The 15,352-nt window shown below is 50.0% G+C and overlaps 1 protein-coding gene across 1 annotated transcript; it reads right to left on the reverse strand.

Moving 5' to 3' along the window:
• Positions 1 to 4,955: 4,955 nt before the first annotated feature.
• On the reverse strand, positions 4,956 to 6,289 carry HOXB1 (homeobox B1). Its single transcript, XM_059996386.1, has 2 exons — positions 5,722 to 6,289; positions 4,956 to 5,284 (listed from the first exon to the last, which is right to left on the reverse strand). The coding sequence occupies exons 1-2, from the start codon at positions 6,287 to 6,289 to the stop codon at positions 4,956 to 4,958; spliced, it is 897 nt and encodes a 298-aa protein (XP_059852369.1).
• Positions 6,290 to 15,352: the final 9,063 nt, after the last annotated feature.

Genomic DNA, 15,352 nt, shown 5'->3' on the forward strand with positions numbered 1-15,352 from the left:
GCTGCTTAAGCCTATCTGTTCTCCCAGAAATGGGCATTAAATATTTGGCATCTCCGACTCCTGTTCCACCCAGGACCCACTCTGAGGATATAAAGCATTTAGAGAGCCTGGGAAATAGCAAAAGTTAAAGCATCTGGAATATTGTGGTTGAGTCATGTAAAGGAGGCCATGCAAGGAAGTTCTTAGAGCTAGGACTGAGCCATCAGGAAAAAATCTGGTACAACTCCAGGGGGTGCCAACCACATGGACCACAGTGAGAACATGCTCCCAGAGTTATGCAATGAGACTGTCCTGCCAAAATCATGTCTCATTACGATGCTGCACTTACTATGAACTAGTATTCTGTGGAACTACCCTGAAGCTTTTCATTCATAATTATTTTATTCCCTGGCAGCAAATTCCATGGTTACGGTACTAGATGGGTCTGCAGGTACAGTGCTGGAGGATGAAGGCTAGCGAATGTCTGCTTCCGTCACACCAAGGCCAAGAAAAACTCAGTACAAGAAAGTAATAAAAAAATGTCTTGTATGAATATATAAAACAGAAAATCTCTATTGAACACTGCCAGGCAGTGTTTTAAGCATGTCTCATATATCTCACTTATTCAACTTCCCTCATTTTACATCTGAAGAAATGGAAGCACAGGGAAATTGAATAACTGGCATGAGCTCACTCACCCAGCTGATAAGAGAGGAACCACATTGAAAGCTAAGTTACCCTTCAGAACCCTTGCCCTCCACCACTCTAAATCAGGAACTCAGACTGTCTGCGTTTAGGACTTCTGAGCCTTCCTGCCAATGGAGAAGGGAGGGAGAGTGCAAGAGGCCCAGGACAACTCTCCTCTTCTACAGTTGAGTGGGCTGAGACCTGACGGTAAGGAAAGGGTCTCAGCCAACCCACCTGGGTGTTCTCAGCTGCTAAGAAGGGAATCCCCTCTACCTGTCCTTAGCCCCAGAACCTGTCTCTAGTATCATATACCTATCAGGGATCAAACAAGATATGAATGTGAGAAGTGAAGAGTGTGTGTGTACCCCAAAGGGTCAAGATGTGCCCTGGAATCAATGAGGGACTGTAGGTAGGGGAGAAGGCATGTCCCCTTTAATAATGATAAGTATTATTATAGCTCATATTTATTTATTAGAGACTGCTCTCGAATATTTTACACATATAAACTTATTTATTAACATCCACCCTATGAAATAAGTATGATTATGATGCCCATTTTGGAGAAAATGGCCACAAGGCTGTGAGAGGCAGGGCTGGAAGGATTTGAACCCACATATCTTGGCCTTCCTCTCAGTTTCATCTGGATCTGCGTGCTCCCCGGTCATCTGGAGATGCCCCCAGCCTCCCCATCTCCACCCTCTTCTACTCCCCACCCCACCAACTCCCTTCCAGCAGCCCAGTGGTATTGCTGCAAAGAATGTTCATAACAAAGAAACCCACATTAAAAGTAAGAAGAACTTTAGGGTTTTTTAAATCTTTTTTCCTTGTCTCTCTTGTCCTGGAGATCAAAGGGCCTCACGTTGGGAGAACAAATGCTGAAGAAGAAAGCAAATGAAAGAGGAAAAGTTCACACTTGGGGCTGAGAAACAGATGGTGCAGAGTGTTGGGTAGAGCGGAGCCTCCGTGGTGGAGGAGGGGCCGGGAGATACTCCTCAGAAACCTTGACAAACTTTCAACCCGAGAAGAATTCTCCCCCCACCCCAATAAAGAATCAATGGGGAAAAAAATCTCTATTTTAAGATTTTTATTTTCAAAATAGGAGACTTTTTGGAGATTTGGTAAATGGAGGTGTTGGAGTGGAGGGCTTTAAATCTTGCAGAAAATGTACTTTCAGATCTTCTGGTAAATATGATTCCCTTTGCCCCCTCAGGGGCTGTGAAAAACCCACCTATCTGAAAGGAGTCTAAGAGGGAAGCAGTTTGTCATCTATTCTGGAAAGTTTAACAATGTGTTTTTGTTTGTTTGATTGTTTGTTTGTTTTTACCAACCTCTCCTTTGTCATTTATGATAGAAAATACAGTGACCTTCTGTTTCTGCAAATCAATGCTTTCTGTGTAGACCAGTCTGAGGCCTCAGATAAGTGGGATTTTAGGAGAGCACAAGGTGGGGAAGGGGTTAGGATCAAAGGAGATGGGGGGGCTCAGACGTATTGCAGATTCTTTTGAGCCTGCCCCTCTGTTAACAGAGAATTGATTTGCCCCTCATCCCTCCCTGGGGGAATCTGATAGTTCCTTCTGCTGTGGCCAAAATCCAAATAGACCAGCCTCCCCCAGGACCTGTCAGCCCCAGTCTGAGGTCCAGCTTCACCATCCTTGGGGTCCTGCTCTAACCAAAGCTCCTTCCTCTTCCCTGATTTTCTGCCCACGGGTCCAAAGTTTGCAGGATCCAGAAATATCCCAACCAGAAGGCTCTACCAGCTTACACTGAATGGCTCCAAGCAAGAGTTTTGTTTCCACAGACACTGCTCTGTCTCCTCTGTCAAGGTGACCCCCTTGGGAAAGCCAACCTTGGTGGCAATTTTAATTAAATGCAGAGAAGCAGTTAATAGATTTTTTTTTTTTAAGACAAAGGCCAAGGCATCAAGCTCTGGGAAAGCTGAGCTTCCTCTTGCAACACACTTCTCTTCCCCTCCAGCTGGACTGTGCCATTATTGATAACTTGGCCTCTCCTATAATAGCACCAATTTCATTAGGAAGCAAACGCTCGGCTTTTCTTGCACACACTCCTAGTCCTTTTTGCTTCTTGTCTTCCTCTGAAAGGTCGAGAATTCAGTAGATGGGGTGGGGTAAGACGCCCCCCTTGGTCTTGCTGCCCGACCCCAGCTGTCTTGACTCCAGGGCATTGGGGGGTCCCCGGAATCAATAAACCGGTCGGGAGCCCGCAGGCCCGCGTCCTCTGGACGGCACTGCAGGGCGAGAGCGCTGGCGGTTAGGCGGCCGTCGCGGCGCTGCCCGAGCCAGGCCCGCCTCCGCCGCCCCCAGCCTCCGCCGACCAAAGGGTTGTCAGTGGGACCCGCCAGGAGACAATAGCTGCCCCCGCGGGCGCGCCGTCGGCTTGTTTGGAAAGCCCGGGGGCGCTTCGAGGTAAAAAGGTCAGCGCGGGACCGGGGTTTACCTCGGCCTCCTTCGCCCACCCCAGGCCTTCGGGACTACAACCTGCCGCTCCCGCCGCAGCCCTCCCTTCCCCGCCTCCCCCTCGGCCCTTTCGCCTCGCCTCCGCTGCTGTCCAGCGCCGGAGACCCGGGAGTCACCGGGAGCCGGGTGGACGGCACTTCGGAGGCGGGCGGCTGCGGCCAGAGTCTCTCAGCCTCCCCGGCTCCTGAGCCCCGAGGTTCCGGTTGGGTGGAAGGGCGCCAGGCTGGGAGCGGGAGTGGAGGGGTAACCTGTGTGTCAATCTGAAGTTTATCGAGGGACCTGTCCTCTGACTTTCTCTGAGCAAGAATTGGCGGGGAGGGGGACGATGCACAGCCTCCGCAGCACATATTAATATTTACCGAGGCACACTCTATGCCAGGCCTCGCTCTGGACGTGGGGGACGCAGAAGGGAGAAGGGGTAGTGGGCCCTTTGCCTCCCCCCGAACTTTCTCCTCTTTTCAAACCCTTTTCTGTTCTCTCCAAACAGATCCGTTTTTCTTCTTTCCTGCCTTCCTTTCAGGACCCTCTCTGAACTGTATCCTCCCCACCACCTTTTCCCTCCAGGTCTTCCCACATTCCTCCAACGACCTGAGGGCTGACGGCTGTCAGATCTGGAAACCTAGGGTGCTGTTCTGCTTAGGCCCCACCCAGTAAGTCCTTCTCTTTATCCAGCTGAGCTCTTAAAGCTCAGCTCCTTCCAGCCCAACCAGCCTGCACCTACTCTTTCCTCATCTCTCCCCCTGGGCTCTTGGAGAGAGCCTCCTTTACCCCTGGGTGGAGGAGTAGAAGAGGCGGGAAGAGGGGAAAACACACTTTATTGAAATGAGGTAGTTGGAAGTACAGAGAGAACCCGATGGCTTGGGGCTCAGGTTTCCAGAAAGAGTGGTACCTCCACTGTCTCCAAGGTTCAGAGAAATGTTTGCTGCTGGTAGGAGCTCTCCCTGCACCTGGGCCTCCCTGGGCTGCACCAGGGGTCGGGGTGGAGATGAGGAGGGTCCTGGCTTTTCCAGGAGGCAATAAATAGGGGAGGAACTAGTGGGGGCGTGCCTGCGCCTTCCTGGTAGAGGCTTGCTGGGGTCCAGCCTCAAACAAAATTCCAGAAGTCTCCGAAGTACCAAGTTCCAAAACACTTTGGTAGCTTAGAGATGAGGTCGCTGGTGGGAGGGGAGGCAGGTCTCAGAAAACAACCTCTGGAGGCTGCTAGTGCAATACAAATGTGCCAGGTGGGGGTTAATAGGCTTAGATTGGCGGGGGGGGGGTGCTTTTTGGTCTGTCACAAGGCAGCTGGTGCTATTGTAAGGTCTGTGGCGACTAGAAAGATTAAGCATTGGTAATATGCCTGCACCCAAACACCTCCCACACAAGAAACCTCAAGGCCTTCTCTCTGTCCTGGGCCTAGAAGGGGGAGTTAGGATATGAGTGCATGAGGAGAGTCCTCGAAGCTCAAAGGCACTGGACTGAACAAATTGAAGTTGGAAGGGAAAGGAGAATCCAGGAGGTTGGGACTTGCTTCCACCCCGCCCACGTGCTGATCCCCAGATTAAAGACCGAGGGAAGCCCTTCCCTTCACTCTTGACAGGTTGGGTGTCTCCCATGCCTCTGGTCCTCCGGTAGGCTCCCTAGCCATCAGCACCTTGCCCAGACCGGAGAAAAGGGGTCCCCCATTCCCCCCCAGAGCAGCTGTAAACTGGCGCCCCAGCCTTGGTGAGGATCGCCTGAGTAGTAAAGCCGAGGCCCAGGGTTAGAGAGAGCAGAGGAGAGGGCTGGACGGCGGCGCTCGGGTGCCGCGGAGCCCCGTCGGTTGGGAAGTTTAGTTCAGGAGGTGACGGAGCTGGGCGAAGCTTCCGGCGAGGTGCACGTGGACTGGTCGGAGGCGTCTCCAGCTGCCTCCTTGGGACAGCCTGAAGGGGCTGGGGGCACCCGGCCTCCCTCCCGTTCGCGCTTCTTCTGCTTCATGCGCCGGTTCTGGAACCAAATCTTGACCTGCGTCTCGTTGAGCTCCAGGGTGGCGGCGATCTCCACCCTCCGGGCCCGGCTCAGGTACTTGTTGAAATGGAACTCCTTCTCCAGCTCGGTCAGCTGCCGCGTGGTGAAGTTGGTTCGGAGGCCACCGGGCGCGCCCAGGCCCAGCTCCGACACCTTCGCTAGGGGCGGGGCGAGAGAAAGGCCACGTCAGTTCTCTCACCTCTTTCTCCTTCCCCTCCCCTCCCCCCCTGGCCAGCTCTGCACCCCCATTCACCACGCTGTCCCGCTTCAGCTCTTGAAGCACCAAGCACCCCTCCAGGTGACCTGGATCAGCCTCCCCACGCTCCCATCCCCCATCCCTCCGCAGGACACCGGGTCCTGGGCCTGAGCTGGGCACACAGATCCGGAAGTGCGGGTATGTGTGGAGACTTACTCTTAATGGGAACCGGGCACTCACTGGGTGGGGAGAGCCCACCTGACCTGAGACCGGGCAGAGTGCTCTTACCTGCCTCTACCCGGCGGCGCAGAGACAGGAACCCAGCCCAGGACACCTCAGTGCAGAAGCAGCAGAGCCGCTCTGAGCCCCAGAGAGGGGGTAGCCACCTCTGAGCCCTACCTGTCTTGGGTGGGTTCCTCTTAACCTTCATCCAGTCAAAGGTCCGGGCTGTGGGGAGGCTGGTTTCTGACGGGCAGGGCGACTCCTTGTCCTCGGAGAGGAGCTCAGCATAGGCCGGTGCAAAGTTCCCTGTCTGCTCGTTCCCGTAAGGGGGCTGCGGCGGAGGGTATGGCCCCGGGCCCGTCCCAGCAGTTCCATAGCCGTCGGACAAGGCCCCTAGCTGGGCCCCATAGCTTGAAGGATGAAAATAGCCTCCATCTCCTTCCGGCTGGCCCAGAGGGTAGTACTGAGAAGGCCCGTAGCTGGGGCTGCAGGCAGTCGGGGCGTACCCCGAGGTCCCGGAGCTGGGGAAGGGCACCCCTAACGCCGAGGGCGGGTGCTGGGCCGGATAGCCTGAGTTCTGCTGGAGCGCGGGGCTGGGCAGCCCCCCACCATAGCGGGTCTCGCCTGCATAGCTGTCAACAGAGGGAGCCGAGCTGGGGGGGAAAGAGGTAGGGGCGCTGTAGGCGCTGGGTGCCCGGTTACAGAGTGGGTACTCTAAGAAGGAGTTCATCCTATTATAGTCCATGCGTCGAGGCCGCAGGAGGGTCGGCCCGTTTGGGGGAGACACCCTCTTGCCCTACAACCTTTCCGCAGTATGTCACAGCGCCGAAGCTTGCATCCATGGCCTAACCCAGCTCGCCTGGGCCAGGGCTCCCCCAGGAAGGGGGTAGGGAGTGGGGGTGGAGGGGCGCATGTGATCTCTCCCAGACCAATGGGCGCAGCGGGCCAGAGTTTGGCAGCCCCAGCGCCCATCCATCACCCCCCGAGCATTAGCATGACAAAGACACTTCAATCACCCGCAGCCCATCCATCTGAGGGTGACGTGGAAGCGTCAAAAACATCTTTCTTCAAAGACTTTTGGAAAGAAGGGACCAGAGGGAGAGGGGGGAAAAGTTAGAGGAATATTCAGGACTTTCCTCCCCTCCCAACCCCCAAGGCCTTCAATAGCCTCCTAGGTTATTAGATTTGGACAAATTCAACCCAGCTGCCCTTCATTCTTCCCACCCCCCCCACCCAAAGGAGCCTTCCCCCCTCACCAAGTCTGTAGACCAGGAGATGGGGAATCCAGGCTTCTTTGCCCAGAACTCCCGCTCTGAGTTTCTTTCTCCCAATTTGGGGTGATGGGCTAGGACAGCCGAGTGAGGTATGTTATTTTGGGCCAAATGGATGACTGTGAAAGAAGAGGGTGGAAAAACACCTAAGGGTGTGAGGCAGGGCCTAGACTCTAGAGGAAGAGTTAAGTGAGGGGTGGGAAACTGGCATATCAAGGAGCAAGACAAGATGACAGAAATGTGGAGAGGATGAGAAATGCCCCGCTCCTCTCTCCATCTCTTCACATAACCACTCTCTCCTCATTCACACATGCATTTCTCTCCCTCGGCTTCTTTTTGTATTCTCTCTGTCTCAATCCATCTCTCTGTTCGTCCATCTCTCTCCATATTTATATTCGTTCCCTACCTATCCATCAACTCATTTCTCTGGATGTATTTATCCTCTCTCTAGCCATCCATAGCTGTAGCTGGCTCACTCACTCAGACTCAGATAACCCCCTGTATCTCTCCAGAGATCCACAAGGAGCACAGAGCTAGGTAATGTTTACTTACAGGTGAAGAGGAGGGAATTTTTATTCTCTTTCTGAAGTGATTAAAACTAGCGTAGTGCATTCTTCTGGTTCCTTCCTACCCCACAGCACACACACCCCCCGCAAACCTCAAATCCATAAATTCAATACCAATTACATCTTAAAGATGACTCAAGTTTCTGAGGACTTTCTAGAATAGGTCAAAGGAGTTTGCTTAGAGGATGGGAGCTCCGGGCTCAGGAGCGGAGTCTCACGCCTTTCTGCTCCGTGTGTCTGTTGGGTTAGGGCTGGGGGAGGGGAGGAGAACAGGAAGTGGTTCCTTCACTCTATTCAGACACGGATGGAACTGGAAGGGAAGCTCTTAGGTAGAGCCCATTGATTCTCCTCCTCCAGACTCCGAGGACAAGAGCTTGGCGCAATCTAACACCCACGCTCATTTGTAACCTGTCAGGGTGTCTGCCTGGCCGGAGGCCTGGGGCCGGGGCTAGGGCAAGTCCAGGAGGGCAAGAGTTCAGGGGAGGATCTCTGTAAACAATTGAGCTGAGGAGAGGAAGGGGAAGCAGGTGGGACAGGTCCAGAGAGGACCCTCAAAACTTCTCAGGTTTCCCTACCCCAAAAAGGGCAGGGTGAGTACTCATCCCTCCGCAAGGAGGCCCAAAGTTGTCCCTCTCAGTCACTGTGTCGCTCCCTCTCTCTGTTTCCCAGTCCCCTCATTTTGCCTGTCCTCTCCTACTTTGTGTCTCTATCACCAGAATCACAGTGCCTTTCTCTTTTCTTAATAACTGTAAGCCTTGCTTAGCCCTCAGCTATGAAAGAGCTTAGAGCATTTCACAGGACCCCTGCCCCCCTCCCTCCTCACGGGTACTCTGCTTCAGACCCTGCCTCAGAGCAGGACAAGTTGGGGGGAGGGGACCAGCTGGCAACTCCTTTAAGAGAGATGCAATGGGGGAGGGTGAGAGAATGTTCAGTGCAAAGGGATGAGGGCGGACAAAGGAAAGGAGAATTGAGGTGGGGGTGGGGGCGGCCTACAGAGGGATTGAAGAGAAAAGGAGTGTTGAGGTGAGAACAAGATTTCTTTCTATTTCCCCTTTTGGGTTTGTAGATGCTCCCAACAGTTTCCTCTCACTTTAAGATGTTCTCCACAGAGGCATTTGGAGAAGAGGGAAGTAGGGAACCAGGGTTTCTCTTCAAACCCCAAATCTGAGCTAGGTCTATATCTGACCTGGCTGTCCTGCTTCTGGGAGACTTGGGACTCCACTTTCCACCTTTCCCTCAACCCAGGGAGAACCTCCTCCCCTCATCCCTCGCCCTCCTAATTAAGGGAACAATTTGAGGTCTAAAGGGGGAAGTAAACTCCAAATCAGTTTAATAAAAGAGTAGAAATCATTCTGGGAGTTGGGGAAATGCAGTCTCCCTAGTAACAGCTGAAGTCACCAATAGTCTATTATAAAGACTAGAAGGAAGGGGGCGGAGAAAATGTGCCTCAAGTTATATTGTCAAGTGCAGTGGTTGCTTTGGTCTCAGCTCTCCCAATTCACTCTGCTCTCCAATTCATCCCTGAGCCTTGCTACCTTCTCTTGTGTAGCAGAAAGATAAAAACTTTTCAGATTTCCTGGTGGCTCTCCCAGCCCCAGCAGAAAAGACTGGGAGAAAAAGCAACATGGGCCCATAGGTTCCCAAGTCTCTTCCTCCTTAAAAGAAACTCCACTGGCCTCTGGCCTGCGGAGAAACCCTATGGAGCCCGGATTCCTCGCTAAGCCCATAGCTGAGTGTAACACAAAACAAACAAACAAACAATGTAATCCACATCTGGAGTAGTCTATGGCCTATAGGATTATCTGGTTGACCAAATTAAAGTCACCAGAGATGGTCTGGGTAGACCCAACACCAAAGTGAAATATAGTTGATTTCCTCTTTTCTATAATCTATTTAGACATATAGGAGAGCAAGGAAAACACAGGCATGTTTAGTACTGAAATGATCTTTGAGAGATGCTGACCCCTGTACCACTAAGGCAGGGAGACCATTCTAATCAGAATGGGGAAGTGTTAGAAGTTTGCACCTACTTCTGGCCTTTTCTATGGAGGAAGCTGCTTTAGCTGGGGGTTGGCAGAATCAATCTAACAGTTCTTTCATTAGGCCCTTAAGTGCCTCTCTGCCTGCTCTCCCCAGCCCAGATCTTGAAGACCAAAGTCCAAGATCAAAGATTGGAACTTAAGAATTTAAAAGATATTCAGGGTTATAATTTTTTTCTCCATAAGAAATGGTTTCTTGTTGCTGTTTTGGGGGAGGATGCAATCTGAATTCAGTGCTGTTTGTTTTACTACAAGCTCATTAAAATGTCACAAATCTGGTTGAGAACCATAGGCTATGAGTGGTGCATAATGTACTGGGAAGACTATTAGTTTTGGGGCCAGAATACTTGGGTTCAAATCCTTGCTTGGCCATTCCTTAGCATTATGATCCTGGACAAGTTCCCCGGTTTCTCTGAATCTCAGCCTCAGAGAAGAAGAATGGGTTTAATACTGCTTACTTCACTGCATTGTTAGTAGGATTAAAGCAAACAAGAAAATATAAACCATAGAGAACTCTGTAAGTGTATGATATTGGCATTCCATGCACAGTCTGAAATAGTGAGTCAGTCTTCAGTTTTTTAATATAACTAGCATATTAAAATATGGAAATATGTGATAGGGAAATAGCACATGTGCTATGTATTTATGTAACATATCACCATATATTGTACAATATGTACTTTATCATATGCAAATTTCATTGAGAATCAGAAGGCTGGCTCCGTTTAGGCAAAGGATTTTCGTCCAAACTGAAGAGTTTTTTTGAAAAGTAAAGCCTACTATTGTATCATCTGTAACACATCTAAATGATTAAAACCGCAGCAGAAAGATTTCAGGTTGGGTATTAGCCAGAACTTCCTAACCTTCCAAATTTTGGAGAAAAGTTTTCTAGATGTTTTCTCTCTTCCCTTGAAGGGTTTAGCTTAGAAACTGTCCTTCCCAAGGTAGCGGTTGAACCTGACTTCTGTGATGTCAGAATAGGATATAAACTTTCACCTGGAGGGAAAAGTAAGTCAGAGAGTCGGGATGTTTCTAAAAGGAAAGATTAGAGAAACATGAAGAATTGAAATAACTTTCTACTTAATTGGGTCTATCCAGGTATGGTGGTTGCAGCTAGACTACCCACGGTGGAGAACTTACTGAACACCCATCAAGGTGAATTTATATCTGAATGACTGTCCAGACTGTGATTTTTCTGTGGTGGTTGGGAATTAGAGAAGGTTTTAGGAAGGCACTTTTACTGTTGACTCTCCTCAGAGGAGGAAGCAGTTTGTTAGATCTCCTTCAGGCACCAGATATCTGCCTCACCACTGAGTGTGGAGAGGGATGGGGGTGGGGGAGCAGAAGGGCCGAGCCGGGCTGGAGAGGTCAGTGGAGGATTTGGGCCACACCAGCCATAGCAGGTGAAAGGAATGATGTAGGGCCCGAGAGTCTCCTTTCTGCAAACTGAGGACATGTACTTGATAGACCATATTTCAGGAAGATGTACAGTGGGGCCAGCGAGTGTTTGTCAGAGACCTGGAGGAAAGGTGGGCAGGGGGTTCAGCAGAGCTCTTTAGGGAGACCCAGAATTTGTACCTATGCTCTGATACCCTAGCAACCAGATAAAACCTGACTACAGGGGACTTTTAAAGTCTAGTGCACTGGGAATTCCCCGGAGGCCCAGCGGTTAGGACTCCATACTTCTGCTACAGAGGGCAGGGGATCGATCCCTGGTCCTGGTCCGGAAACTAAGATCCCACGTGCCTCGTGGAGTGCCCAAAATAAATAAATAAACATTTTAAAAAATAAATAAAGTCTAATACACCATGGCAAAGAAGTTTGGTGCCTCTTTTTGTATAAAACGTCCTACTCTTTTTCAAACAAGAGTAAACATAACCAAATGCTGGGGAAGGTGGCAGAGAATGAAAGCCAGGGGAAAACTTGGCTAGGACACTTTTTTTGGTTTTGTTTTGTTTCCATTTATTTTTATTTTTTTAATTAACTGTTTTTAAAAAGAAAAGTTTAATTAAAGACCAAGTTTAGTTCAGAAACAATGTTCATCAGGCAATAAATTAAGCACCCTGTGTAGTGGACCAGAAATTCTATTTCTCTGCTGCCTTTACAGGAGTAGCATCACAAAGGTGAAACTGGTAGCATGTGATGCTCAAGTACTTGGTTCACACCTTCCTGAGTGTCGTGTCTCCTGTACCCAGCTCAGGGCACATAGTGGATGCTCATTAAACACCAGGAGGAAGCGACTCTGGGGTCTTGATGGAGGAGTGAGAGTCAGCCTGCAGGATCCCGAGACTTAAAAGGGCCGACCCTTGAAATAAAGAACACTGTCTAGCTACAGATGGTTCAGAGCTCCCTGTATGATGCTTATTCTCCTCTCTTAGCCCATCGAAATTTGCATTCTTGGTCCTCCTACTGTGGGAAAATCCAGCATCGCTGAAGTGTTGTCCAAATACTACAAACTGCATCACATTCAATTGAAGAATGTCATTTCTGAAGCCACAGCAAAACTGGTAACACTTTTAACTACTTTATTGGGAATTTTTAGGACACTTCTTAATACTCATATTCATTGAATACCTGGCACCTGGCACACAGCACTATACAACCAGTTACATGCTTGTTGAAAAGATTTCTCTCCCTGCTTTTAAACAGTGATCGGGGCATGACTGTTTGTGTAAAGATACAAATTAAAATTTGTTAAAATGGCTGTACCAGATACTTGGGAGGTGTGTTATCCTCAAACATCAACAGTCACCACCTCCATTTAAAAGCACATGATACCAGCCATGATAAATATTTGATACATTGTTTGTGAAGACTAATGAATATACTTTTGGCATATACTGATGCAGAGAACATTAGAGGCATTTAGTTCTTCCATTTATTTTATAGTTGGAGAAACTGAGGTCCGGAAAGGGGAAGGGACTTACCCAGGCGTAAGTTAAAAAAAAAAAATTAATGACTCATGGTTATCATGATTGCAAATAATTCCTCAATCTAACGGTCTTTTGCTTTCACCATAATATTAATGGGCCATTCTTCTTAAAAGAATGACTCACCAAGAGCAGGGCAGACTGACCAGCAGCTTTCAGGACTGCACTGAAGCCTTCCCACTCCAACCACAGCCAGTTTATAACCAGTCTGTGCTACATACCACTCAAGAGGAGTCCTGCCCCATCAGGTTAGGATAAGTGAGTACAGCCACCTGGCACTGCCCTCTAACCTGCCATCACTGGGGGGTCTGCTGCCTTATCTGGGAAACCATCCTCTTCTCCTTCCTTCTCCATAGCCAGCCTGGAAAACTCAGGTTAAAGGGGATGACCCTAGAGATGAAACAAGGAAAAGGAGCTAATTTGGAACACAGGCATCCTGAATCCTGGCCCCTTATGAATCCTGGATTGCCAGGCATTCCTTTGAATTTAAAATTGGTTGGGATAGAAAAGAGGAGTCATTTCCTTTTGGAAATACCTTGCCTCTTTGTTCTGCTCTGGTGGCATCAGAGATGGTGAGTTTCGTGAAACATGGGACAGAAGAAAGAGAGAGAGGCTGTGTGTTGCCTGTGAAAAGAGTTCTAACTCCTCTCTAATGATCAGTCAAGGGAAATGCTGGATCTCCTGATTCCCTGACTTGGTTGCTTCTCACCCCCAGGACACACAAAGTACCTAGATCTAAACAGGTAGATCGAGCCTTTCGTTGGGCCCTCCACTCACTTTGGCAGGGAGGATCAGGGAATGATGCAGCCTCAGGCAGGAGCTGAAATTCAGTGCCCTTTGGGCCACTGGTTTAGGTTGGGGTAGATTGCAAGGCAGTGGCCAGATAAAGTGGGTCAAAAATTCCTAAGCATGGGAGGAAGGCAGGAAGAAAGGTGGCATTATGATCCAGCAGTACTTAAACTTTCATGTGCATATAGATTACTTGGGAATCTGCTGAATTGAGATTTTGATTCAGAAGATTTGGAGTGGGGCCTAAGATTCTGCATTTCTAACTATCCCACAGATACTGCTGATGCTGCTGGTCCATCAAGTCTCTTAGAGAACCAGAACCTCAGAGGCCCCTGAGTACTGCAGACCAAGCCGTGAATCCTCTCCAGCGGAGCAGACCCTGCATTTTTGGCATTGATCAAGGGTGCTCTCCTTTTGACCAAAGAAAGCTGGAAGGTGGGCAATCAGCAAGGTCCTTCTGATATTCTTGCTCTTTGCTACAGCTGAAAGAGCATTTTTAACTAGACCAAATTATCTAGTTTGGCTGTCCACAGAAATCAAAACCCCAGCTGAAATGTCTTTATTTTGTTGGCGTAGAGATAGCCATGTGCTGTGATTTTAAAGATGTTAAACACTGTCCATGGGCATATTTTATGGAGGAATAAACACACAGCTCAATGAGATGTATAGTGTGGTTTTAATATATTATATGTTCACTTATTTATGGGGAAAATAAACACACAAGCCAATAAGCTGTGTATTATTACTTTAATATATTGAATTTATTTCATACCTATATATTTTACGAGGGAAAATAAACTAATAAGATACATGATATCATTATTAATAACACATCTAATTGTTCTATATTAATTTACTTATGAAAGAAATAAGTGCAATTTAATGTGACATAACATTATTTAATGCAGGAGATGAATTCTATATTAAGACAGTTTAAGGGATTAAATTCCAGAGGAATAAGATGTGTGTGCTTCCCACACTGAGGGACCAGGTTAAAAAAATATGCAAGGGCCTGTCTAGTCCTATATGTCACGACCTATGTCGGCTCCTGGCTTTTCCTGACAGTTGTTGCCTCTCGGTGCCTGGTACTCCAAGTCCCCGTCCTGCTGGTTCAGGGGAAAGTCTGGGAGGCCTGGGAAATAAACTGCTTTTCAAGAACGGCAGCATCTGCTGGGGAGGTAGCCCTGCGGTGTCTGTTTCTGAGCCCGAGAAATATTAAATAAACCTAAGGAGGATGGATGGCTTTCCAGGGCCCTTTAAATCTCCACGTTCCCCGGAACAAACCAGGAGGCAGATGGGGCGATCGATCCTTGCTTCCCGCTTACCGGGTTTGCAAGAAGCCTGGCAAGGTGCGGTGGGGGGTAGGCGATAGTGTTGAGATGGCAAATGAACTTGTGGGCAAAGACAGGTACGTCTGCACTTGGAGAAAGCTCTGGCCGGGCATCAAATCCCAGAGCGAAGGATCAAAAGTCAGATTCGGCTACGCAGACCCGGGCCAACAAGATCCGTCGTTCGCCCCCTCCCACTCCCACCCCCTCGCGGACCCTCCGTCCATCTCGCGTCCTTAGCATCCGTTGGGCTGATTTTTTTAAACAATACAAAAACCAAAAGGAGGCTCCCTGGCTTCTTTTCTTCACTGGCATCTGGACGATCCGGACAGGCGAAGGTGGGTGCGGGGACAGTCCCCGGGGCTGGCCCCGCGCATCCCGAGGCGGCTGTCATGGCGGCCACAATCTCTTCCCTCGCCCTCCCTGCCGCCCGGCCCCAGCGCCATTTTGAGCATCTTCCTTGCTTTCCTGTCTCCCTCCCGCGTTCCTCGCTCCTCCTTCGCTGCCAGCAGGCCAAGCGCCTCCCAACGCAGCCCGGGCTTCCCGGGGCTTGTCGCCCGGCAGCTCTTCGGACGCTCCTCCCAACTCCAGGTGCCTTAGGGTGACTGAGGGGCCCGAAGAGCATTGGTGCCCGGCCCCCGCTACATTTTCCACCCGGTCTCCTTTCTTGTCCACTTGGAGGTCAGTTACCATCCCTGGGCACAGGCCCTGCTTCCCAAGAAAACTCCCGACCGGACTCCACTACTTGGCCCTGGCCACGACCCCAGGAGTCGGGTCCCCAGGCGTCCTGGGAAAAGCTCCTCCACCCCGCTTGGGGCAGAGGCGAGAAGCCTAGGAAACCCTAGGACCCCTCCCAATCTAGCTGAACCTCTGCGCCTCCCACCG

Source organism: Delphinus delphis, chromosome 19 (assembly GCF_949987515.2).
Source record: "Delphinus delphis chromosome 19, mDelDel1.2, whole genome shotgun sequence".
Lineage (NCBI taxonomy): Eukaryota > Metazoa > Chordata > Mammalia > Artiodactyla > Delphinidae > Delphinus > Delphinus delphis.